Source organism: Gopherus evgoodei, chromosome 11 (genome assembly GCF_007399415.2).
Source record: "Gopherus evgoodei ecotype Sinaloan lineage chromosome 11, rGopEvg1_v1.p, whole genome shotgun sequence".
NCBI lineage: Eukaryota > Metazoa > Chordata > Testudines > Testudinidae > Gopherus > Gopherus evgoodei.
The window spans coordinates 28841375-28868133 of record NC_044332.1 but is presented as its reverse complement, the minus strand read 5'-3'; the positions used below and the strand labels follow the sequence as shown (position 1 = coordinate 28868133).

The following is a 26759-nucleotide window of genomic DNA, read 5'->3' as shown; positions in this document are numbered from 1 at the left end:
ACAATATTTGTTGTATGTGGTGGGCATTCAGCATTTATGTGGGAGGAATCTGAGGCAATAAGTAGAGAATGGAATGGAATGAAGGGGAAAGTGGAAGCTATGTGAGTTCACCTGAGCAGACAAATCCTCAAACCACTGGCTGGTAGATCAGTGAGGTATTTCATATGCCTTGGTTTGAAGTTGGAGGAGCAAGAGAGCCCAAGCTCAGGCTTCCTAGAAGTTGAGAAATGCCAGAATTAAGGTTGCCTGTGCAACCTTAATTCAGTTCCCTTGTGCATGTGCATTTTAATACAGGCTTTAATTACATGATCCCATGTCTTTTCCACAAGACTGCTGCCTCATTCAGTGCACAGAACAGATGATGCTCATTTAAGGAACAGCTATTCAATATTTCGTTTTCTCCTTACTGTTCAATGGGTGGCCCTATGCCTTTTATATTTTACGCTATTCAAACCCTGGTCTGAAGGTTGAGTTGTTAATTTCCTCACTGGCTTTCTATGATGCTCATCGCTATACTGTTTGAGTGCTTCAGGAATATTAAATAATTTATTTTTGCAACACTCCATGAGGTGTGGGGATATTATTATTCCCATTTTGCAGATGGGGAACTGAGGCATAGAGACATTAAGGTCAAAAGTATCTACTTTTTTTGGGTACCCAATTTGAAATACTCAGGATCTGATTTTCCAGAATATTTAGCATTACATAGTACATTATATGTTCAAAGCACAGCTTCCATTGCATCTATGAATCATAGAACTGGAAGGGACCTCGAGAGGTCATCTAGTCCAGTCAGGCAGGACTAAGTATTATCTAGACCATCATTGACAGGTGTTTGTCCAACTGCACTTAAAAATCCCTAATGATGGAGATTCCACCACCTCCCTAGGCAATTTATTCCAGTGCTTAACCACTCTTGACAGTTAGGAAGTTTTGCCTGATGTCCAGTCTAAACTGCCCTTGCTGCAATTTAGGCCAATTGCTTCTTGTCCTATCCTCGGAGGTTAAGAAGAAATTTTTTTCTCCCTTCTCCTTGTAACAACCTTTTATGTACTTGAAAATTGTTATCATGTCCCCCTTCAGTCTTCTCTTCTCCAGACTAAACAAACCCATTTTTTTCAGTCTTCCCTCATAGCTCATGTTTTCTAGTCCTTTAATAATTTTTGTTGCTCTTCTCTGGACTTTCTCAAATTTGTCTACATCTTTCCTGAAATGTGGTGCCCAGAACTGGACACAATAGTCAGCTGAGGCCTAATCAGCGCAGAGTAGAACGGAAGAATTACTTCTTGTATCTGTCCTACAACACTCCTGCTAATACAGTCCAGAACGACATTTGCTTTTTTTTTTTTTTTGCAACAGCATTACACTGTGTTCACTCATATTTAGCTTGTGATCCACTCTGACCCCCAAATCCCTTTTCGCAGTTTTCCTTCCTAGGCAGTCATTGCCCATTCTGTATGTGCGCAACTGATTGCTCCTTCCTACATGGAGCACTTTGCATTTGTCCTGATTGAATTTCATCCTATTTACTTCAGACCATCTCTCTAGTTCATCCAGATCATTTTAATGTTAATCCTGTCCTCCAAAGCACTTGCAACCCCTCCCAGCTTGGTATCGTCCGGAAACTTTATAAGTGTTCTCTCTATGCCATTATCTAAACCATTGAGGAAAATATTGAACAGAACCAGACCCAGAACTGATCCCTGTGGGACCCCACTTGTTATGTCCTTCCAGCATGGCTGTGAACCACTGATAACTAGTCTCTGGGAATGATTTTCCAACGAGTTATGCACTCACCTTATAGTAGCTCCATCTAGCTTGTATTTCCCTAGTTTGTTTATGAGAAGGTCATGTGAGACAGTATCAAAAACTTTACTAAAGTCAAGATATACCACGTCTACCGCTTCCTGCCCGTCCACAAAGTTTGTTACCCTGGCAAAGAAAGCTATCAGGTTTGACACAATTTTCTTCTTGACATATCCATGCTGACTATTACTTACCACCTTACTATCTTCTCAATGTTTGCAAATTGATTGCTTTATTATTTGCTCCATCTCTTTCCAGGTACAGAAGGTAAGCTCACTGGTCTGTAATTCCCTGGGTTGTCCTTATTTTCCTTTTTATAGATTGGCACTATATTTGCCCTTTTCCAGTCTTCTGGAATGTCTCCCAGCTTCCATGACTCCTCAGAACTTTTACAGATCATACTCCAAGGTCTTCATTCAGGCACCCAGCAAATGAGGAACCCAGAATTAGCGACCACCTTTGATTAGTTTGGTTTAAGTGAATTGCCTAACATCACACAGGGACTATGTAGCAGAGGCAGGGATAGAATTTAGTTCTGCTGGGCAGAATTCAGCTGCCTTATCTCTGAGACTGTCCTTTCTCTTCCTGCAGTTACCTGCCTCATTCAGTACACATCTCCCAACTTTTGCAACAAATGAAGCAGAATCCCACAGACAAGTCTCCTTTATTATACAACTCTGATTCATCCCCATCCTGATTCATCTGACCTGAGCACTGAATGAGGCAAGCATCTTTTTTGGGAAAATATCATTTGATCATGTAATTGGGGACTGTACTCTAATACATACACACACAGAGAGGCAGAATTAAGATTTCACAGACAACCTTAATTCTGGCATTTCCTGTCTTTTGAGTGCTTCACTTTGCAAACTTAACATTCTTTTAACTGCGTGGATGTGGGTGTATAATTTCCTAGATTGTTTAAAAAGCAAAATGAAAAAAAAACAAATTCTCCATGAAGGAATGCAAGTCAAGATAGGGAAAGAACAGGTTAAAGAATATTTAGGTAAGTTAGATATAATCAGGTCGGCAGGGCCTGATGAAATTCATTCTAGAGTACTTAAGGAATGGCTGAAGCAATCTTGGAACTGCTAGAAATTATCTCTGAGAACTCCTGGAGGATGGGTGAAGTCCTAGAGACTGGAGAAGGGCAAACATAGTACCTATCTTTAAAAAGGGAAACAAAGAGGATCCGGGAAGTTATAGACCAATCAGCCTAACTTCGATACCTGGAAAGATAGCGGAACAAATTATTAAACAATCAGTTTGTGAACATCTGCCAGATGATAAGGTTATGAGGAATACCCAGTGTGAATTTGTGAAGAACAAACTTCCTTTTTTGACAGGGTTGCTGGCCTAGTGAATAAGGGGAAGTAGTAGATGTGATATATCTTGATTTTAGTAAGGCTTTTGAGACAGTTCCACAGGACATTCTCATAAACAAACTAGGGAAATATGAAATTACTATAAGGTAGGTGCACACCTGGTTGAAAGACCAGACTCAAAGAGTGCTCATCAACTGGGAGGGCATATGTAGTGGGGTCTTGCAAAGGTCTGTCCTGAGTCTGATGCTATTCTGTATTTTCTTTAATGATTTGAATAATGGAATGGTGAGTATGCTTATACAATTTTCGTATGACGGCAGGCTGGGAGGAATTGAAAGCACTTGGGAGGATAGGATTAGAATTCAAAACAAATTTGAGAAATTGGAGAATTGGTCTGAATTCAACAAGATGAAATTCAATAAATACAAGTGCAAAATATTACACTTCAGAAGGATAAATCAAATGTACAGCTACAAAATTTGGAATAACTGGCGAAGTGGTAGTATTGCCAGAAAAGATCTGAGGGTTATAATGGATCATAAATTGAGTGAGTCAACAATGTGATGCAGTTGCAAAAAAGGCTAATATCATACTAGGGTGTATTAACAGGAGCATTGTATGTAAGACTTGGGAGGTAATTGTCCTGCTTTATTCAGCACTGGTGAGGCCTCAGCTGCCATACTGTGTCCAGTTCTGGGTACTACGTTTTAGGAAAGATGTGGACAACTTGGAGAGAGTCCAGTAGAGAGCAACAAAAATTATAAAAAATTTAGAAAACCTGACTGTGAGAAAAGAAGACTGGGGGGAGGGATCCTGATAAGTCTTCGTATACATAAAGGGCCGTTATAAAGAGGATGTTGGTTAATTATTCTCCATGTCCACTGAAGGTAGGACAAGAAGTAATGAGCTTAATTTGCAGCAAGGGAGCTTTAGGTTAGATATTAGGAAAATTTTTCTAACTATAAAGGTAGTTACATTCTGGAATAGCCTTCCAAGTGAGATTGTGGAATGCTCATCATTGGAGATTTTAAAAACAGGTTGGACAAACACCTGACAGGGATGGTCTAGGTTTGCTTGGTCCTGCCTTGATGACTTGTCAAGGTCCCTTCGAGCCCTGCATTTCTATGATTCTATCATGTGGTATCATATTGAGAGCCACATGGGTCATCAGCAGGGTTGGAACCTTTGGATCCATCTCACTGTCCCTTCCCACTTGAGCTAAGAGAGTAACTGATAGTAGTAGTAGGTTGTGATCCACTATGGACCAGCACTAAAGGGGGATGATAAGCTTTGCCCAAGAATTTTACATATGTTTACTTACATTAGAGGAACTGTGAGACTCAAGAATCTTAGGCTCCATTTCAGACTCTGGAGGGAAGTGTGCTCTAGTAGGCACAGATTCTTCTGCCTTTCCCTCCAACCTGTCCCTGTCCCAGTCTTGTCTTGTCCCTGCTCCATCTCCTTGTCCCATTTCCATTCTCCTTACCAACCTGTTGTATCCACTCATCCCAGTCTGTCTCATTGCCCAGCAAGTCCTAGTCTCCTCTTCTGGACTCCCAGTCCTAGTCTCCTTGACCAGCCATTCCTAGTTCCCCTCTCCTATTTCCTCCTCTGATCTATGCTGCCCACCCCGAATCCAGGCATCCCATACTCACGTTCCCCACAGGCTCACAGTCCCATTCTCCCTCACCGGGCCTCTTGTTCAGTCTCAATATTCCACCAAGCTCTTTGTTCCAGTCTCTTTGGCAGCCTGGCCCAGTTCTTCTTCTGCACCATGGCTTCTTGTGATCTCATTCTCTCTTATCCCCATCACCTCCTCCCCACCTTACTAGTTCCCAGTCTCCTCCATCAACTCCCAGTTTCCCCTTCTCCCACCAACCTCAGTCTCCCATCACTAGATTCCTTGCCCCATTCTACTATGTTCCCTCCCCAACCAGGTCCAGCTCTTGTGTCCTCTGTCTTTGCATCAGGCACCTTCCACATCAATGGCAGCCTGGATGTCAGCAGGGTATTAAGAGCACTGAAGAGGCAGGCTCACTGCTCTCAGTCCAGGTACTGGATCTGGACCTGGACCCAGTGTGGCCCAGAACAATTGGGAACTGCAATTGCAAGGAAAGTCCTCCTTAGCCCTTACCTGGAGGATGCTCAGTGTGGACAGAATCTTTGGGGAATTAAGCTGTGATCTAGCAAGTGTCTACTGAGCATGTGCAAACTGATTTTTTTCCAAAGTCTTCTAACTTGACCAAATTTAGGTGAATTTTCATGGAGGTTGCAAAAGGCACATCCCTGACACAAGGACCCACTCCACCCATCAGATTTAAAGCCACAGACCATGGGGTTGCTAGAGCTTCTTAAAGAAAGAGATCACCATAATTATTAAAACATATGTCTTTCCCTCCCTGTCTTCTCTGAATGAGCTGAACCATTTTAGGTGAAATGTTCCCCGAAAAGATACAACGCATGGAAAATTTCAACCCAAACAGCTAAAGTTTTGCAAAGTTGTAAGCAACTTGGAAAAAGGGTCATATAATGGGAAGTGGGGCTACAAATCCCACTTATAATAATATAATAATCCTAAGTCACTTTAAACAATTGGTTTAACTTAAAATCAAGATTCCTTGCTTATATATTTTTTCTAAAACTGTCTTATCGTAAGTGTGATTATTTAATGGATGACAATTTTACCAGTGCAATCCAGTTTTAGAAATCTTCACTAATTAACTCTGTTACGGTGCATGCTGACTTCCCAACTAGTTTTAAACAGTTAGTAAAAGTCAACTAAGTCTGAATATGGCAACTTCTTAACTGCCTGATTTTAGAGCCTTCCAGCTGTGTTTTAATGTTGTCCATTTGTTTAGCCAAGCTATTGTTTGAAGTGACCTAACTTGTGTCTAGTATTTAAAATTTTAAAAAGCTGAAATATAAAACAGAGTGACATTTAGATTGTCTATGACAGAATTGCAGAATAAAGTGTAAGAGAGCAGCTAGTTGTTTTTTCTGATAATGGTCCAACAGACAGTTGACACCTCTTTAACTTGTTCAATGGCATTTAGTTATGTGTATAACCGTTGCTGACCAGAACACTCCAGCTTTGGCACAGAATGTTCATTGCAGAGCTAGGGGAGTGAATAGCTTGCTGAAGTCAAGTAGCTAACCAGGAATCACAAAGGATTGCGCTGAAGCCAAAAGATTATCTGTTCTGTTTCATATGTTTATTAGCTTTGATTTAAGTGAATAAAAAGACCATGACAAAATTTTCAGTCTTGGTTCAAAAGTTAGGCACCTAAATCAAAATGGCCTGATTTTCAAAAGTGCTGAGCACTCACAGCTTGTAATGCCAGTGGCTGAAATGGGCTAAAGGCAGACTGGAGTCCCGTGTTCAAGTGATGTGTGGGTGACCTGCTAGCCAGGAAGTCCATAAGTATTAAAGGGCAATGGCTGGATTTCTCACGGGTCAGGAGCGGGGCGATCCAATCAAAGAATGTGAGTTGGTGTGATAGCTAGGCAAAGTTGGGTCAGGTAGCAAGGCAGCAACTCACAGGCAGTGGCCTGTTGTTCAGACATCTTCCGCTTCCTCCTTAGGTCTTTATATAGTCCAGGTACCCAATGAGAGTGCTGTCCGTCCAGCCAATCGGGGGCCTTGGGCATGACTGCTGTGTGGCTGTAGGCCTTTAGCACTAAGGCTATTGGTCAGGGGCAGCAATGTAGTGCACTGTTGTGTAGTTTCTAGGAATGTTGCCTAAGGGTGTGATGGGTCTGAGTTCAATACTGGCATTCTGACAGTGAATAGTGTTGACATGGAGTGATGGTTCAGCACATCCCCACCCCCAGCACAGAGGCTTGGTGTGCTGTCTAGGGAACCAGTGGACTTTGGTTCAATACCAGTAACCTGACAAAGCTCTTATTGAAGTCAGCCAGAGTGCTGGGTGCTCAGCATCTTTGAAATCAGGCCACTTTGATTTTAGGTGCCTAACTTTGGCCATCCATGTTTGACTATTTCACCCACATTACAGGTAGAACAGGTACAGGAGAGGCAATTGCAGATCAAGTTTCACCACTCTGCCTGCAAGTGTGCCTCAGCCCTAACCCAAGGAAGTGAGCTAGTGTCTTAATCCCCATGTCCATTCATTCCCTGGCCTCTCTGCTGAACCTGCCAACTAGCATGCCAGTTGTTGTAGAAGATTTTGCAATGTGGATGATGTCTATTTGGAACTGTACTGGAGACCAGTTTCACACAGGCTACTGTACAGGCACCATGGTAGCAACATTAATGTGCATTGAGTCTGTCTTGAATTTGAACTGATGACTTAGAGATGATAGGGGTGAAGGGCCCCATACTCCATTGCTAATCATTTATCAGTCCTTTGAGTTCTGTGTTTTATTACATACAAGCTTTACCAGGCAGAACACAAGGAATGTGCTGGCATCTTGAAATGAGGCTAGAACACATAAAAGAACACGTCCATATGCCTCAGACAGGCATCAGAATGCCTCAAGAATTTCTTGTTTAAATTTTGTAAATTTGACATCACTTTAAAACTATGCAGCAAAGTGAACTGAATATTCATCTGTTTGTAAGACTGACCTGAGGGACCAGATGCTGGCCTCTGTTAAAGCTGCTTTGCGCTGCTGGCCATACAAAACCACTTTGGAGGTGTCCTAATGCGGGGGAATCCCTGGCTAGCAGAGAACTGATGCATCTTGCTTTATGTTACGCTCACCTGGCTTCTTCCAGTGTAGAGGGTGAACAAGAGCAGAAGAGGGTGTGTATAGAGCAATTCCTGCCTACGGAGTCATTGAAATAATGCCTCTAAAATGTACAGGGGTCAAACTGGCAACCACAGGTATCAGACGAACACAAAGGTGGCATCATGCTTTGATAGATCCTTGTTGCAGAATAGCCCTTGAGACTGCTCCAAGGATTAGAAAGGGAGAGAGCAAAGATGGCGTAAAGGCACTTCTGTAGGCCCCTCTGCTGCCCTGAGTAGCGCTCTGGTGTAGCAGAGAATCTGGGCCTAGGATTTCTCAATAAATTCAACGGGAATAGAGGCAAAACACAAACTATTTCAGCTCTTTTAAAAGAATTCTTTTATTGATTTCTCTGATAATTTTGAAAGGCAATGCACGTTTGGGTCATTTGAATCCTGAGCTAATTAATTTGAGTTATCTGTTTTCTTTACAAATAAAATGTTTGGGGAGACTTCTCTTATTGATAATTGTACTTGTTTTACAATTATAGGTATTTCTCTCTGGATTTCTTCCAAAACCTGAATCAGACAATTCTTTGACAAGTCTTTCAAGTTCAGAAAGGAGTTTCATCTATATAAACAATCGGCCAGTACATCAAAAGGAAATATTAAAGGTACCATACCCCAATTTCTAATTCAATAGAATAAAGAGAGGTTTCTAACCTTCTGCCCACAATTGATAGCTGGTGCACATTAATTGACGGTGCAAACGTTAGCTTTTGAAAGTCTAAATGCATACACAAATTGGGTACTTTAGGCATCTAAACACTGTTATTTGCACTACAATTGATTATGGGAACAAAATTAAAGACTACATCAAATCCCCCTTGTTTTGTGATGGAGAAAATCAAATAATTCTCACTTGAGACCCAAAGTTATATGAAACTTTCTTCAACACAACCTGAAATCAGGTTCACAGCCTCTAAGAAGAGTCAAGTCAGACCAATGCTCTGCCTTCTTTATCTCACAGGCCCTGCTTCACATCTTATTTAGACTTCAAGCTTGTTGGGATAGAAACTTTATGTTTGTGTAGTGCCCAGATTTACCCAGCCCTGATTGGGGTGTCTGGTCTGGGTGCTACCGTAATACATATAAACAACAATAATAATAATACTTTTGTGCCTTATTTTGAGCTGTCTTCTGAGGTAGAATGGGGCAGTGGCATTCCTCCCCTTCCCTCACCAAGATTTTATAACTAAAGTTTTATTTAAACAGCTTTGGGTCACAAGTGAAAGTGTATCTACTAAGAAAAACATCTTTCCAAGTTATGCTGAATTAATCATTGTTGTACCTGAACTACAGTGTGTAAGCCTGTGATTTTAGTTTCACACTTTATTATCCTAAGAAGGAAGAAAAAAGTGATATATCTCCAGGCCCGCCAACAGAAATTCTAGGCCCAGGGCCATCTTTGGGGGGGGCCCAAGACAGAAGTGACGAATACGTCACTTCTAGGACCACCCAAAGCACAGGGCCCAGAGCAGTCTCGCACGCCTAGGCGCCCTACGGCCCATCCGGGTGATTTAAAAGGGCCCAGGGCTCCCACCCATCGCCACTACTGCAGTGGCAGCCGGGGGCCCCTGGGCCCTTTTAAATTGCCCAGGCCCCTGGGCAATTGTCCCTTTGTGCCCCCCCATCGACAGACCTGTATATATCATACAACTGTAATTCAGTTTGTTGCTGAGAGCAGAACTTGAGGGTGATGTGGGTATATTACAACTGCAGGATTCAAAAAGATCTTTTCTGCAGTTCACCCTTATACTTAACTTTTTTTTCTTGTTCTTGTCTGTTCTATTACATGATTCTTGCTTGATTTCCCTCCTCCCCCCCAAAAATATGGGCACCTGTAGAAGGATCTGTGATCCTGCATAAACATGCAGGGCTCTCCTACTATTGACCCACCTTGTTAGCAGGAGATAAAATCCTGAAAATAACTGCTGAATAGTTCTGTAGTCTGTCGGTGGCAGGTGAGACTTCTTAACTCCATCAGGAGATAAGAGAAGTGAGAAGAGCGGGGAGACCTGGAGAAAATCTTAGTCACAGCCAGGGTTCCAGAGAGAGCTTATCTCTATTATTTAAATTACAAATGAATCCTGATCTGAGGAGGAGGGTGAGTTTGACATTGGTGGACTTGGTAGGAATGCCACCTTCTCATTCATCCTTTTTCTTTCCTCTAAGAAAACAATATTTATTTCAAAATATTACAACATATACATATATTTTCATTTTTTAAAAATTTCAGAGATAATGGTGTTCATTTGTCCTAGAAAAAAGTGCTGGATCTCCTGCCCACTTTGAGCACTGAATAGAACCATACAGTACCTTTTTCTCCAGATATATCAAGTGGGCTAAGTATATTATTTCAGAAAGTTCATGGAGCCACAATTAATACTTTGGAGCAGATTTTCTGGGACTTACATGGCACAAATGCCCTACTGAGGATTCAAATGCCCTACTGAGGATTTTCCTGGTGTGCAGATCTCCCCAAAAGGACATTTTTAACTTCTTTGTTTTAGTATCTTCTTTAATTTGTCAAAATACAATTTAAGAACTGTGTGTATAGTATAGTATTTTGCTTCTGTACCTTTCGGGTCTATTTTACTACTTTTACTGACTTTCCTTTGTTGCATTTATCTGTAGCTGGTTCGATGGTTCTATAATCTGAAGTCACATAAAGATTCTTCTCGTTCGTATCCTGTTTTCTTTATTAATATTACTGTACCAACCTCTGCTGTGGATGTTAATTTAACACCTGATAAAACTCAAGTTTTACTTCATAATAAGGTAATTTATATTTTAATTTATTTTTAAATTGGGTTTGCTTGCTTAGGCCCTGATCTTACAGAGACTTACCACATTTAATTTTAGGCTCATGCATAACTCATTGGCTTCAGTGTGACTAATTAGGTGCTTGAAATTAAGCACACACATTAGCCTTTTCAGGAGTGAGGCTTTAGTAGTTCATATATGATAGGCTGCCCTTGTAACATGACTATTTGAAAATTATTGAATCAAATGAGTAACCCTTTGTTTGATTTTTAAAGATCATTTGTGTACTGTCATACTAGCCCCTGTCTCAGCCATGCTCCCTTCAGAGCCCAACATCCTGAGAATATCTATACTGAGTTAGATCATGGTCCATCTAGCCCAGTATCCTGCCTCAGACAGTGTCCAGTCCCAGATGTTTCAAAGGAAATGAACAGAGTGATCTGTCTCCTGCCATTCAGTCCGAGGTTCTGGCAGTTGGAGATTTAGGGGCACCCGAAGCATGGGATTTTATCCCTGACCATCTTTTCTGATAACCATTGATGGACCTATCCTCCATGAACTTATCTAATTTTTTTTTAACTTAGTTATGCTACTGGCCTTCACAACATTCCCTAGCAAAGAGTTCCACAGGTTGACTATATGTTGTGTGAAGAAGTACTTCCTTATGTTTCTTTTTGAAACCTGCTGCCTATTAATTTCATTGTGTGACCCCCTAATACTTGTGTTGTGTGAAGGGGTAAATAATACTTCCCTCTTTGTTTTCTTCATACTATTCATGATTTTATAGCCCTCTATCATATCCTCCTTTAATCATCTCCTTTTCCAACCTGAACTGTCCCAGTTTTTTTAACCTCTGCCCGTATGGAAGTTATTCCCTACACCTTTTGTTGCCCTTCTCTGTATCTTTTCCAATTCTAATATACCTTTCTTGAGATGGGGCAACCAGAACTTCACACAAAATTGGATGTGTGGGTGTACCATGGCTTTATATAGTAACATTGTGATATTTTCTGCTTTATCATCTACCCCTTTCCTAACGTTCTGTTTGCTTTTTTGACTGCTGCTGCATATTGAGCAGATGTTTTCAGAGAGCTATCCACAGTAACTGCAAGATCTCTTTTTTGAGTGATAACAGCTAATTTAGACCCCATCATTTTATATGTATAGTTGGGATTATGTTTTCCAGTGTGCATTACTTTGCATTTATCAACATTAAATTTCATCTGCCATTTTGTTGCCCAGTCACGCAGTTTTGAGAGAACCTTCTGTAGCTCTTCATAGTCTGTCTGGAACTTGACTATTTTGAGAAGTTTTGTATCATGTGCAAATTTTGCCACTTCACTGTTCACCCCTTTTTCTGACCCCTGTTTACTGACTTTCCTATATTTTAACCATGGGGACCTTCCCTCGTATCCCATGACTGCTTAGTTTGTGTAAGAGTCTTTGCTGGGTGACCTTTTCAAAGGCTTTCTGAAAATTCTACTACACTGAATCGACTGGATCATCCTTGTCTACGTGCATGCTGACTCCCTCAAAGAATTCTGATAGTTTGATGAGGCATGATATACCTTTACAAAAGCCTTGTTTGCTCTTCCCCCATATATTGTGTTCATCTATGAGCATAAGGGTGGTGTTCTCCTCTGTTCCTCCCTTCCTCCCCAATGCTACCCTTTTGCCTTTCCTCTCCACCCTGGGGAAGCCCCTGTCCTTCCTCCACCCCCTTCCGTTGGGCTGTAAGGACCCCACCCTCTGCCACGTTTTGTCGTTCCACCGGCAGGTGCAGGTTCAAGTGCCACCAGTGGCACATGACAGAGTGGCTCTGGAGGGGTCCTTTCTGGTGCCCCATCGAGGGGCCCAGTACCAGGCTTACTATTCCTTGGGGGAGGCCCAGTGCTTCCTCTGCCGGGCAGCAAGACACATCCGGAGGGACTGCCCCCTGGCCCGGCTCGGAGGGGCATCTGGGACCCCCGATACCCGGAAGGGTGTTGGCTTTACCATCACCGGCAGCTCTAATTGCCCGGACCTTGGGGTCGCCCCTCCTCCATCTGTGACTGCTGTCAACTCCACTCAGGTCTCGGGGTGGCCCCCCTGATATGCCCAGATGAGCATGTGGGCCCCGCTGTTGTGGTGAGTGATAGACCAGAGACGCGGAGGAGAGGGTGACAGGGCCAGTGGCGGGACTTGAGCAGGACTTGCCTCAGGGGGAGTTTGTCCCTTTCCCCGCTGTCCTGCCGTCCTCTTCCCTTACCCTCCCATCAATGCCCTCGCTCCGTTGCTCTGACCTGGCTGGCCAGCCCCCCTCTTTAGTGAGCTGGGAGCTTGTGCGAGGGAAGCGCCAAAAGCGGGGAGCGTGGGCCCAGCACCCCCCCCTAGTTGGCGAGGGGGAAGGGACCCCCTGTAAAACTATGAAGGGGGCCAGTGGTGCTGGGCTTTCCATTGACTCCCCTGCTGATGTTCATCGTTTGGAGTCTGCCGAGATCACTGCAGCCGTGGACATGGGTAGTACCATCTCTCCTATGGAGTCCCTCCCTGAGGGAGTTACAGAAGGTGTCCCTCCTGCTGCTTTGCCATCTGTGCCCACTGTAGACACCGAAGTGGCTACTGCCTCGGCTGCTGTTGAGGGGGACCTTGTAGAGGCGGGTGGGGATTTACCTCTATTTTTGATGAGATCGAGGCCCTAAGTTTGACTCCGACCACCCAGCGGGTGGATGCCCCTGTGTTAGAGGGCCTTGGTAAGGGTGATTGCTATCTGCCGCCCCCTGCCCTCCCCCCATCTTGGGTGGATGCCCCTGTTTTGGCCGCTGCACTTCCCCAGGACCTGACCATCTGCTCAGCCCCGAGCAGATAATTGGTAATCCGGCCGACACTGCCGTGCCCAGTGAGGCGATGGCTGATGCCAAGCGGCAGGGCTCTGGGCCTATGGGTGCTCTACCCTCTGAGTCAGGGCCGCAGCCCTCACCCCCACCGCTGTGGGCTGTAATCCTGGGAACCTCGTTCAGTGGGGCACCTGAGCTTGGTGCTGTGGGGGTACCCCGATCCCTTGCTGCCCCTTGGCCCACTGTATTGGGTGAAGAGGCACCGTGTCCCAGTGGCTCTGCCACTCGGACCCCTGATTTTGTCCTTCTTCCCTGCCCTGACCCCGTTCCTGTCCTAGATTTGTGTCCTGTCCCTGACCCAGTTCCAGTCCCTGGAAACTTCAGCTGCACCCTTGAGGAGTGGGACCGCACAGGGACTGAACCAAGCCCGGCCGCTGCAGACGTCCTCAGGGAGATTGTAGTTCATTACTCCCTGGTGAACTTCTGGTGCGATCACCACCTGGATGATGACTCTATGTTCACTTATGTCCGGGTGGAGGAACAACGGTCGAGCCACTCCTGGTTGGACTGCATTTATTTTTCTCGCTGTCGTCTTTCACAAGCCCGCTCCTCCAGCGTTTGGCCAGCCCCATTCTCGGACAAACATTTGGTGGCTGTGACGATCTCTCTTTCTTCGGAAAAGTAGGGGCCAGCCTATTGGCAATTCAGTAACAGTCTGCTGGAGGATGAGGGCTTTGTGGCATCCTTCCAGGAGTTCTGGCTGGCCTGGCAGGAACAAAGGCATGCCTTTCCCTCAGTGCAGCGGTGGTGGGACGTGGGGAAGATGCGTGCCCAGCTTTTCTGCCATAGCCACACCTGGGGCGCCAACCGGCAGAGAGATGTGGTGATAGAGCAGTTGGAGCAGGAGGTCTTAGAGCTGGAGAGGTGTCTGGCCACCAGCCTTGAGGATCCACTCCTCTGTGGAGTGTACCGGGAGGAGCTCCAGGCCCTTGACAATGTTCTGGCCCGGGGCCTGTTTGTTCAATCCTGCATCCATCTCCTGCAGGAGATGGATCGTGGCTCCCGCTTCTTCTACACCCTGGAGAAGAAGAGGGGGGCGAAAAAGCACATCCTCTGCGTTTTGGTGGAGGACGGTGCCTCTCTCACGGATCCAGTGGAGATGCGCGAGAGGGCCAGAGCCTTCTACGCTTGCCTTTTCTCCCTGGATCCAACCGACGTCGATGCCTCTGGAGTGCTTTGGGATGGACTCTCCACAGTCAACACGGGCGACCGGGACCGGCTGGAGCTGCCTCTCACTCTGGCTGAGTTCTTGGAAGCCCTCCGTCTCAGGCCCACCAATAAATCTCCGGGCATGGACGGGCTGACCATGGAGTCCTACCGCGTGTTCTGGGACGTCCTCGGCCCGGACCTTTCCACCATCAGGGCCGAGTCTTTGAAGAGTGGAGTCCTCCGTCATGCAGGCAAGCGGTGCTCGCCTTGCTGCCAAAGAAGGGGGACCTCCACGATCTCTGGAATTGGCGTCCCATCTCGCTCCTCAGCACGGACTGTAAGGTCGTGGCAAAGGCCATCTTGCTGCAGCTGTGGTCTGTGCTGGCAGACGTGGTCCATCCAGACCAGACCTACACCATCCCAAGCCATACCATTTTCGATAATCTTTACTGGTCCAGGATCTCTTGGAGCTTGGGTGTAGGGATGGTCTGTCGTTTGCCCTCCTGTCCCTGGATCAGGAGAAGGCGTTCAACCGGATGGACCACGGGTATCTCCTGGGCACTCTGTGGGCATTTGGCTTCAGGCCCCGGTTTGTGGGGTTTCTCCAGGTGTTGTACGCCTCCTCAGAGTATTTGGTCAGGCTCAACTGGACCCTGACCGCACCTGTCAGCTTCGGGTGAGAGGTGCGTCAAGGCTGCCCGCTGTCGGGTCAGCTGTACACTCTGGCCGTTGAGCCCTTCCTTCATCTCCTTTGCAAGAGGTTGACGGGGTTGGTGCTGCATGATCTGGAGGTGCGGCTGGTCCTGGCAGCATACGCTGACAACGTGCTCCTCGTGGTCCAGGACCCGGACGACCTGGTGCAGGTGGAGGCTTGTCAAGCTGCTTAGTCAGCGCCCTCCTCCGCCTGGGTCAACTAAGTCAAGAGCTTTGGCCTGGTGGTCGGGGCCAGGTGGTGGGCGAGCTTCCTCCCACCCGTGCTTCAGGCCATCCGGTGGACCGCACGTCTGCTGCTTTATCTTGGCGTTTACTTCTCTGCCACGCATCCATCTCCACTGGAGAACTGGCATGGTTTAGAGGGCAGGGTGACTGGGTGGTTGTGAGGCTGGACAGGACTGCTCCAGTGCCTCTCCCTCCTGGGAAGAGTGCTGGTGCTTAACCAACTGGTCCTGTCCATGCTCTGGCACTGACTCAACACCCTGTGCCCACCCCCCGTGTTCCTGGCCAATCTCCAGAAGCTGGTCCTGGGTTTTTTTGTCCGGGACTGCACTGGGTCTCTGCAGGGATTCTCCATCTGCCCCTGGCAGAGGAAGGATGGGGCCTGACGTGTATGCACATGCAGGTCCATGTCTTCCGCCTCCAGGCCCTGTAGAGACTTCTTTATAGTGCAGGTGGCTTGGCGGGGATCATATTGGCACATGCCTTCCTCTGCTGCCTGCGAGGGCTCTGATATGACTGGCAGCTCTTTTTTCTCCATCCGAGAGGTCTTCCACGAGACCTCTTCGAGCTGCTGGTCTTCTACCAGCACCTTCTCCAGACCTGGAGGTTGGTTTCAGCGACCAGGTCCCTTGGCCACCGAGGGGATAGATCTCCTCATGGAGCCCCTGCTACACAATCTCCATCTTCATGTGCAGGTGGCGGAGTCCCCCTTGATATACCAGAGATTGGTCCTGTCAGGAGTCACCAAGATCGGAGACCTCCTGGACTACGACCTGGGGGGTTGAGTGGATCCCCAGGCGCTCAGTCAGCACATGAGGCTCTCCACCCTTACGACCCCCCTGCGTGTACTCCAGGAGGTGGAGGCAGCCCTGCCTCCTGCGGCTCGGTTTACCCCTGAGCGGGTTCTGCGAGAGGGTGCGCCTCACCCACCCCTCACTCCAGGCCCTCCGGATCTTTCCATCAGCCCTCTGCCCCGTGAGCCTTTCCGGCCTCTCCCTGCTCGCATCTTGAGCCGGCTGCATGCAATGCAGCCGGTTCGTTTCCAAACCGTGCCAATGGACCATCTCTACATGTTCGTGCTGCACACGTTTTATTACTCCACCCTCGTGTCCCGCCCTGATACCAAGTGGCAGGACCTTTTACCAGCGGTGGAAGGTGGGGAACCCTGGTGGGCCAGTTTATATTCCATCTTAGTCCCGCGGCATATCAGCTGGGAGCTCCTCCACGGAGCCGTGAACGCGGGCGTGTACTTGGCGTGGTTTACCTCTGTCCCTGAAGCCTGTCCCTTTTGTGTCGTGAGGGAGACCCTGGAGCATGTGTATCTTCAGTGCACCAGGCTGCAGCCCCTTTTCCGGCTCCTCCAGAACCGCTTATTGAGGTTCTGGCTGCATTTCTTCCCGCACTTGTTTGTTTATGCACACCCAGTTTGAGGCCCCACTAAGTCACGGGACCACCTCGTCAGCCTCATCCCAGCCATGGCCAAGGTGGCCATTCGTAACACCAGGGAGGGGACGTTGTCGGGGGTGAGGGTGCTGCAACTGTGGGGCTGTTTTTCATTCTTTTATCCATTCACGTATCCCAGCAGAGTTCCTCTGGGCAGCATCCACCGGCTCTCTTGACGCTTTCAAGGAGCAGATGGCGCTGTCCCAGGCTCTCTGCTTGGTGTCCCCTTCCAGTTCCTTAGTTTTGACCCTTTGACTCCCACGCCCGTTCCTGTTATTGCCTCTATTGTCCCCCAAACTCAGTTGGGTTCTGGGTTTAGTAGCTCTTCCCTAGGCTGGGGGGAGGGGCTTTTTAGTGTTACAGTTCTCAATAGGAACACTCTTCTGTAGCCCTCTCACACCAGTCAATATGAGAAGAGTTGTAATCCCCTATTATTATTGTGTTTTCTGTCTCTGTATCTCTCTAATCTCCCTGAGCATTTCATAATCACCATCACTATCCTGATCAGGTGTTTGGTAGTATATTCCTGCTGCTATACACTTTATAACATCAATTATTTTAAGTCATAAGTTCATTTCTTTCTTCACAGAACTGCTTAAATCAGTCATACATAGTACTTATATCACAATAGCACTTTTCATCTTCAAATGGCTTTATAATGACTAGTCTGTAAACAGAAACATGATTTATGTCCTTTTTACACAATTCTTTTCATAATTTTATAGTTACTTACATTAAGTGGGGGATTTAAATACAATATTAATATTAAAAACTTGAGTTGTTTCTGTTTAGGGCCAAATTTTGCCATTGTGTGTGTGTGGCATGCCCTTTCACATCATGGAGCTACAGGATTTAATATTCATGACTGAGGTTGAAACTTGGCCCATTGAGTCTTGTATCAGAGATCGCATAGAGGCAGATTGTGATACACTTACTATCACTGAATAGCACCTTAGATCATGAGTAGTACCATGGAAATCAGTGGGTTTGCTTACACTGGTCAAGGTAGATAAGGGCTTCTCTTCAGAATGGAATAATATACACTACAGGAGTATGATTTCTAATGTGCTCTGTGTTGCGTAGTATTACATTCACATTAAAGGTTCCCTAGCACGCTTTAATGTAGTGCTGTTTGAAGCAGCCCAATTAATGCACAGCACATTAGTATGCTTTAGAAATCATACCCCCATAGCATGGATTATGGGAGACAACCCTTAAGGGTGGCACAGTCTAGACTAATAGGTTGCCACCTCTCTTAACAATGCATTTTCTTGGTTTTGTGGGTTAGAATCACAAGCTAAATGATATTTCAATATAATTTGTGTGAAAATAAACATAAGCAGGTATCAGAGGGGTAGCTGTGTTAGTCTGGACCTGTAAAAAGCAACAAAGAGTCCTGTGGCATCTTAAAGGCTAACAGATGTATTGGAACATAAGCTTTCGTGGGTGAATGCCCACTTCGTCAGACACGTCTACTTATGCTCTAATACATCTGTTAAACATAAGCAGATTATTTTCACATTTAAGTTTGTTTAAAACTCTCCTTTTACTCTAAAGAAGTTTTCTTTCTTTTTGTTTCTTTTTAAAATTTTCTACCATTTATATAAAAACAGTCTTTGAACCATTCTGTGAACGAACACTCTCACTAAGATTGTGAAGCTAACTTGACTTGGTGGTTAGTCCATTCCACCCTGAGAGTGTGTTTCTAACTCCAATTAGTGTATACTGAGTGAGAATAGATATGCTAATACTGTTCTAAAGAAACAACATACAAGTACTAGGTCATAGAGAAAGCGTGGTATTAAAATTATTAATTATTAAAATTTATCAGTGGAGCAAAAGTATTTATAGTGAAAGATTTAAGGCTAAGGGATCTCACTGATTAGTGAATGTTTGGCATGTTTTAATGAGAATGTATGAATTACTAATACTTCATAATACAGTCAATCTAAATTAACTCAAAAAATACAGTGAATAGAATTGTTTTTTTATTGCTATTGTGTTGTGTCAACAACTGTCAAGTACATTTTCATTGACAATTTGTCCTAATGCTTATGAGTTTTCTTTTCAGGAATCTGTCTTATCTGCTGTTGAAAATGTATTGACATCGCTGTATGGGCTACCACCTGATACAGTTTCTTGTGAAACTAATAAAACAGATGTTACCTCAGCAGACGTAGTTGTTAATGAAACAGAACAAACAGATGTGCTTGTTAATAAAATGGAGCCATTTGGAAACAGTGATCCACATGCACATACTTCATCCTTTTCATCCAGTAATGATGTGCAAAATGGTCAAGCAGGAAAAAACACAGAGGTCTGCTTAAAGCATCAAAGATTTTCTAGTGATAATACTCATGGTCTCCTCAATAGAAAAGAAGTTTCTGGCACTGACGTGATTGTGAGTGATATATCTCAAGACAGTTCCATAAATAATTTATCATGTGAGGACAGCCAGAATGGATATAGTGTAACATTAACCCTAGATGGCAGTACTCACATGGACACTCAATCTAAAAACAGAAGTGAGCATCCTTTGAGAGCCAGTTACGCTAATGAAGTGGAAAAAAATGAGGCAAATACAGTCCCTGAGTATGTATCTGAAATCTCTGCTGATAACTGGAGCAAGGGGAATGCACTTAAAAATGCTACAGGAGAGAACCTGGAACCTGTAAAGATTCTGATACCTGAAGTAGGAGGAATAACAGATCATAAGGCAAATGAAAATACTGATGAACAAGATCGTGATCAGCAGAGTTCCAATCAAAATATTAAAAAAACGAATGTGGTTAATGATAAAGCAGGACAGATCATGGCCTATGATTTAATTAGTAATCAAATAATCAGGAAACCCATGTCAGCAGTTGCGCTGTTCACCCAAGAATATCGTTCTAGATTATTAACTGATCACCCAAAGGCCAACATGGAGGACTTGATGCTGAAAATTGAAGGACTATGGGAGAAACTGAGCAGAGAGGAGAAAAAGAAGTAAGTTTCAAGAGTTTGCGCCTGACCTCTAAGCCATGTAGTTTTCATTCTGGGTGACTCACTGGGTGCAAAAAATGAAAAATTACATCCACATCATTTATAAAAAAACAAGATGGAAAATGTTTTTTGGCTTGCCAAGAACACCATCCTGGCTAAAGGTTGTATTGCTAATTATGATGTTTACTGTGTGCAGATATGTACTGCTTTCTGAATTACTCATTTCGATATTACTAATTTTTCCACTCTGTTTTTCAATTTAAATATGTTGCTGTCTTTCGTAAAATACTTCAATTTTTGCAACTCATTAAAATTATATTTTCTTGTAGACAAAGACCCCCTCTTACTTTGGCAGATTTTTTATTTATTCTTTAAACACTTGGCACATGTTGTGTTCTCTCTGTGCTATTATACACATCTCAGAGCAGTTACTATCACCAACCTTCTTTTGCCAAATACCAAGGCACATTTTGGGCAACTTTTTTCCAAGGGCCGGCAGATTCACTGTGCTGATTTATATCCCATTCAGCTGTTTTGTGGTCAATGGGACTGCACTGGTGTATAAGATCACACAGAATGTCACTGCATTTTTTTTTTAACAATTACTCTCCATTACCTTCAATAAAATATAATGATCTTGTCATTATCATGTGTTTTTAGAGGCAAAATCCTGGCCTTATCTGTGCATTTGCTGGGATGCCCTCACCCTCTTGAGCTGTCACAGTTCTGCTGGCTGAGTAAGTCCAGTTTTTAGAATAATCAGGCAGGAGCTGTACAGTGCCTGAATCACACAAGGCTGTCATTCTGGGTGTGTTGTGGGAGGAATTGGTTAGCAGCTGAGGATCCACCACCATGTAGTTCCCCAATCCTTCTCTCCTCCATCTCCTATTTTATTTATTTTTTTCAGTGCTCTATGCAAAAAGAACTTTTCCCAGGCTCTAGGAATTTGAACAGGTTGTTCTGTTTTTTTAAATACATTTACAAAAAAAACAACAGCCCAAAGCCCCTTAAGTCCAGAAGGTATCCCAGGCCCCATAACTATGTATAAAAAACTTCATCAGATGATGAATTCTGAGAAATATTTCATGCTACCCAAATCCCCACCGATTCAGAGATCTCAGCTCTTCCCAACATCCAAAAAAGTAGATTGTCTTAAGCACCAGCCACAGAGAGGCTCTGTGGCTTGTAGGGAAGAATTAAATTAACCATATCTCTAAAACAGTCACTTGCTCATATTTTTCTTTAATCATCTGATTCTCTACCCACTGAAGTTAGTGGAAGTTTTGCCATTGACTTCAGAGCTAAGTTCTTCTCCAACTAAACTGCTGCTAGGAGCAAAAAGAATGAGATAATTTTTCCTGTGTGGGATGTGATGGTCGCTTATGAAGCTTGCCACTGAGAAGCTGCTTTTAAAAGCTAAAACAGTGTTAGGAATATGGGATTTGCAATACTAATTCAAACTCTTCCATTATCTCTAACATCCTGATTCTGGTAGGAGCCAGTGTCTGAGACGCTGAGAAAAGAAAACAGTCCATAATGCACCTAGTCAGTTATGTAGTACAATGCCATAGTCAGTGGGAGCAGGGAAAGAACAGTTCCTCCTTGACCTCACAAGTAATCATTTTGTACTATGAAGCATGCAGCTCAATTACACTTATCAACTTGTGTAGTTGTAACTGTCACTTTTGTTCATAAAATCATTGAACCTTATATCCAGTTTGCTCTTTTTCCATTATAAATGTCCCCTCCAATGAAATTACAGATGAGTTACCAAATCCTGAATACTGGAATCTCCATATTACCTAAAATGAAGACCTATCTCTAGATATGTCATTCATATTAACACCAAATTTTTTTAACCTGATTTTACAATATTTTCACACATTTCAAGACCTTAAAAATGTTGCTTGCTTGCATTATATGACCTTCCCTGCGAACTGAAGCTTGACGCATTGGGAAGGCTTGTGTGCACCAATAACCCTCTGTTCTTCTTCGAATGCTTGCTCATATCCATTCCAGTTAGGTGTGCGCGCGCCGCGTGCACGTTCGTCGGAAGATTTTTACCCTAGCAACACTCGGTGGGTCGGCTGGGCGCCCCCTGGAGTGGCACCGCTATGGCGCCGGATATATACCCCTGCCGACCCAGCCACCCTTCAGTTCCTTCTTACCAACCGTGTCGGTCGTTGGAGCAGTGGAGCGCGGCTTAGCTGACCTCCACTTCCCTAGCTACTCGTAGTTCTCGTGTATATAGTTATAATCCTTTTATATATATATTTATATAGTTATACGTTTTTTCTTTACTAGCATAGTTAGTTTAGTAATAGTTAGTGGGGTTCGGGGAGCAGCCCCTTCCCTGCACCCGGTGCCAGAGCCCATGCCCGGCTCACCGGGTTTTAAACCGTGCTCTGCCTGCCACAGGCCGATGCCGACAGGAGGTCCGCACAGCTCCTGTTTGAAGTGCCTCGGGGAATCGCACTTGACAGCTAAGTGCCCCATTTGCAAGGCTTTTAAGCCGCGAACAAAAAGGAGCGGGACTTTCACTTACCCCTCTGCCTTTGGCACCGAGCGATGATCAATCGGCGGGCAGAAGCGCCTCCTCGGCACCGGACCCTGCCGGTACTGCCAAGGCCTTTCGGCACCGGCCGTCGCCAGCACCAAAGTCGACTCGGCACCGCTCCCTCTCTCCTAGGTCGAGAGAGCCTACGACTCCTCCTGCCAGTGCCTGATGGCTCCCCAGCACGCGCCGTGGTTGAGCTCCCTGCTCCTGTTGCTTCCGTGCCACCTGCACTGCAGCCAGAGAGCTCGTCTAAGTTGGATCGCCTGACACCGATGCCTGCCGAGGCACCAATGACATCGGCACCGTCGATTCCGGTCCCACGGGGCCGTCGAATCCAGTGCCTGACAGCTCCCCAGCACGTGCTGTGGTTGAGCTTCCTGCTCCTGCTGCTTCCATACCAACTGCACCGCAGCCAGAGAGTCTGTCTAAGTCGGATCGCCCGGCACCGACACCTGCCGAGGCACTGATGACATCGGCACCGTCGATCCCGGTCCCACGAGGGCTGTCAAATCCGGTGCCTGACAGCTCCCCGGTACGCGCTATAGTTGAGCTTACTGCTCCCGCTGCTTCCGTGCCAACTGCACCGCAGCCAGAGACTCTGTCTAAGTTGGATCGCCCGGCACCGACGCCTGCCGAGGCACCGCCGACGTCGGCACCGTCGATCCCGGTCCCACGAGGGCCGTCAAATCCGGTGCCTGACAGCTCCCCAGTATGCACTGTGGTTGAGCCTACTGTTCCCTCCACGCATTCTCAATGGCAAGGGATCTTATTGCCATGACAGAGTCGATGCTGCTTGACCCGGCACCACCAGTGTGGTCTCTTGGCAAGCCTCCCTTGATATGACCATCCTCTGTCGGCACAGCAGAGCTGCACCGTTCATGATCACGGTCCCGCAAATGCTCTAGGTCCCATTGGCACTCTTACTCCCGACACCACTTGCAGTCCTGCTGCTGTTCTCCTCCTCAGTACCGGTTGCACTCACCGCACCAGTCGGTATCCCGTTCGCCAACTCGCTACTCTCGGCACCGTTCCAGCTCCCGGCACCGCTACAGGCACCGTGATTCCTGTAGCTGCTCCCGACGTCGAGCCTCGAGATCTCGATCGACCTCCCGGCACCGCTCTGGTCGCAGGTCTGGATCTCATTCCAGCTACCGGTACGCCTCCCGGTACCAGTCCCCGGTGCCGAGTTGGGCAAGGTCCGATAGAGTCAGAGACTCTGCCCATGGTTTTTCAGCACCTCCATGACCATCCAGACACGCATCAGTGTCATCCCACACGGACAGCTCTTATGCTCAGGACCACGATTCTGATGTGCCCACCAACAACCTGAGAGCCCATCAGGACCTCCTAAGGAGGGTAGCACTCTATATGGACCTCCAGGTGGAGGAGGTCCCGGAGGTAGAGGACCTGGTAGTGGGCATTCTATCGGCGGTTGCCCCACTGGAGGGGCCCTACCCATTTATTCGGACCATCCAGGTGAATGCCAATACTATGTGGCAGTCCGCAGCCTCTATCCCTCCTGCGGCCAGGGGAGTCGAGCGTAAATATATGGTGCCCTCTAAGGGGTACGACTACTTGTATGTCCATCCTCTGCCCTGCTCACTAGTCGTTCAGTCCGTTAAGGAGAGGGAATGGCATGGCCAGCAGGCGCCAGCCCCGAAATCGAAGGAGGCTAGGCGAATGAGCCTACTCGGCCGCAAGGTGTACTCTGCAGGGGCCTTACGGCTCTGGGTGGCAAATCAACAAGCCTTGCTTAGCCGCTATAATTATAACACCTGGGTGGCAGTAGTTAAGTTTATGGAGCTTCTCCCTCAAGACTCCCGCCAAGAGTTCGCTGCCCTCTTGGAGGAAGGGAAAAAGGTGGCCAGAGCTTCCCTCCAGACCTCATTGGATGCAGCAGACTCAGCAGCCAGGACTCTGGCCTCAGGTGTTGCCATGAGGCGCATCTCATGGTTTCAGGTTTCAAGCCTCCGTCCGGAGCTGCAGTATACCATTCAGGACTTCGCATTTGATGGTAAAGGCCTCTTCGCGGCAAAGACAGCCTCAGGCTGCAAAGCGTGATGGACAACAGGGTCCTAATACGCTCTCTCAGCATGATTCGCCGGAGACCACAGGCAGGCCTTTCCGTCCCCAGCCACACCGCCATACTCTGTGCCTAGCCAGAGACAGGACTTTGGCAGACAGCGCGGCCGAGATGGTTACAGACAACCATCAAGACCCCTAGAGGGCCAAGATCAAGGTCCCTCGCAATCACCACCGGGACCAAAGACGAACTTTCGAAGGTGCACCCAAGGGCGGCATACCAGTTACAGGCCGGGATCCCACTCCTACTTTCTCCTGGCGTGGTCCCAGTTAACTTCAGATCGCTGGGTCCTATGCATGGTGGACTATGGGTACCACCTCCAATTGTTCCAACCCTGTCACCCTTCAGGGACCCCTCTCACGAGCAATTCCTTTTACAAGAGGTGCAGACGCCGATGGACGAAAGGGGCAAGGGGTTTGGCTCCCGTTATTCCCTATCCCCAACTCGAATGGAGGGCTCAGACCTATCCTAGACCTGCGAGGACTCAACCAGTTTATGATAAGGTTGAAGTTCTGCATGGTGTCCCTGGGAACCATTATCCCGTCCTTGGATCCTGGAGACTGGTATGCCGCTCTCGATATGAAGAATGCGTACTTTTTCATCGCCATCTTCCCTCCGCACAGGAGATACCTCCACTTTCTAGCCAACCGTCAGTACTTCCAGTTTACAGTCCTGCTGTTTGGCCTTTCTACAGCCCGACGGGTATTGACCAAGTGTATGGCCGTAGTTGCCGCCTACCTTCGCCAACGTCAAATATGCGTTTTTCCGTATCTGGACGATTGGCTTATCCGAGGAGACTCTGAGACACAAATCACTCAGCATGTGGGCATCGTCAAGGACCTATTCACACATCTAGGCCTGATGATTACTATAGAACATACCACTCTGGTTCCCACGCAGAGGTTAGACTTCCTAGGAGCTATCCTGGACTCCGACCTAGCCGGAGCCTGCTTACCACAGCCACGGTTTCAGGCAATGGCAACAATCATCCGAGGTCTGTAGACTTTCTCAATGACCTCAGCTTGCACTTGTCTCGGTCTCCTGGGTCCCATGTCTGCCTGCAAGTTTGTAACCAAACACGCCAAGCTCCGCCTCCGTCCTTTCCAAGTTTGGCTCAACTCGCCATACCATCCGGACAGGGACCCAATGGTCACGATAGTCACCATTCCCTTGAGCACCCTAGGCTCCCTAGAATGGTGGCTAACTCCCTCCCTGGTGTAGTCAGGGATGCCGTTCCATCCGCCCCAGCCCTCACTGTCCCTGACGACGGACGCGTCATCTCTCGGCTCAGGTGCTCACATCGGTCCCCTTCGAACTTAAGGCCTTTGGTCTTCTCAGGAGCTGGCATTCCACATCGATGTCCAAAAATGAGAGCAGTCCGCCTGGCGTGCCAGGGGTTCCAGCAGCAGCTGCAAGGCCGTGGTGTCTCAGTGTTTACAGCCAACACAATGGCCATGTGCTACATAAACAACCAGGGAGGGACATGGTCCTCCCCCTTTTGTCAGGAGGCCATACATCTCTGGGACTTTTGCATAGCCCACTCGATAAATCTGGTAGCGTCCTTTCTCCCAGGCGTTCGGAACACCTTGGCTCTTCAACTCAGCAGGTCTTTCCTGTCTCACGAGTGGTCGTTCTGCCCCGATGTGATGCATTCTATTTTCCAGAAGTGGAAACTTTTTCCCCACATAGACCTGTTCACTTACCGTGAGAGCAGGAAATGCCAGATGTTCTGCTCCTTCCAAGGTCTCTCCCCGGGCTCGATCTCGGACGCTTTCCTGATGCAGTGGAAGGGCCAACTCCTTTATGCCTTCCCACCGTTCCTGCTGGTTCATTGGGTCCTGCTCAAACTCCGCAGGGGCAGAGCGCGCATCATCATGATCACTCCAGCGTAGTCCGGGCAGCACTGATACACCACGTTGCTCGACCTGTCAATAGCCAACCCAATTACCCTGCCATTCCACCCATACCTCATAACTCAGGACCCCGGCAGGCTTCGCCATCCGGACCTGCAGTCTCTTCACCTCACAGTGTGACTGCTGCGTGACTAAACCGGGGTAGCAGGAAGCCTTCCACCTGGTCAACGTA

General features: G+C 46.6%; 1 protein-coding gene across 11 annotated transcripts in view; it reads left to right on the top strand.

Annotated features, from left to right (window-relative positions):
• PMS1 (PMS1 homolog 1, mismatch repair system component) overlaps positions 1 to 26759 on the top strand; it is a 122508-nt gene that overhangs the window by 70056 nt on the left and 25693 nt on the right. For 10 of the 11 annotated variants that reach the window (XR_004002544.1, XM_030579538.1, XM_030579535.1 and 7 more), the window contains 3 exons: positions 8371 to 8493; positions 10517 to 10660; positions 19121 to 20037. Coding sequence is in view for 10 of the 11 variants with exons in the window: in XM_030579538.1 (XP_030435398.1) it covers positions 8371 to 8493; positions 10517 to 10660; positions 19121 to 20037 (1184 nt within the window). In the remaining variant the exon portion in view is untranslated. The remainder of the gene's footprint in view (positions 1 to 8370; positions 8494 to 10516; positions 10661 to 19120; positions 20038 to 26759) is intronic. The other variant, XM_030579543.1, reaches the window with a different exon arrangement.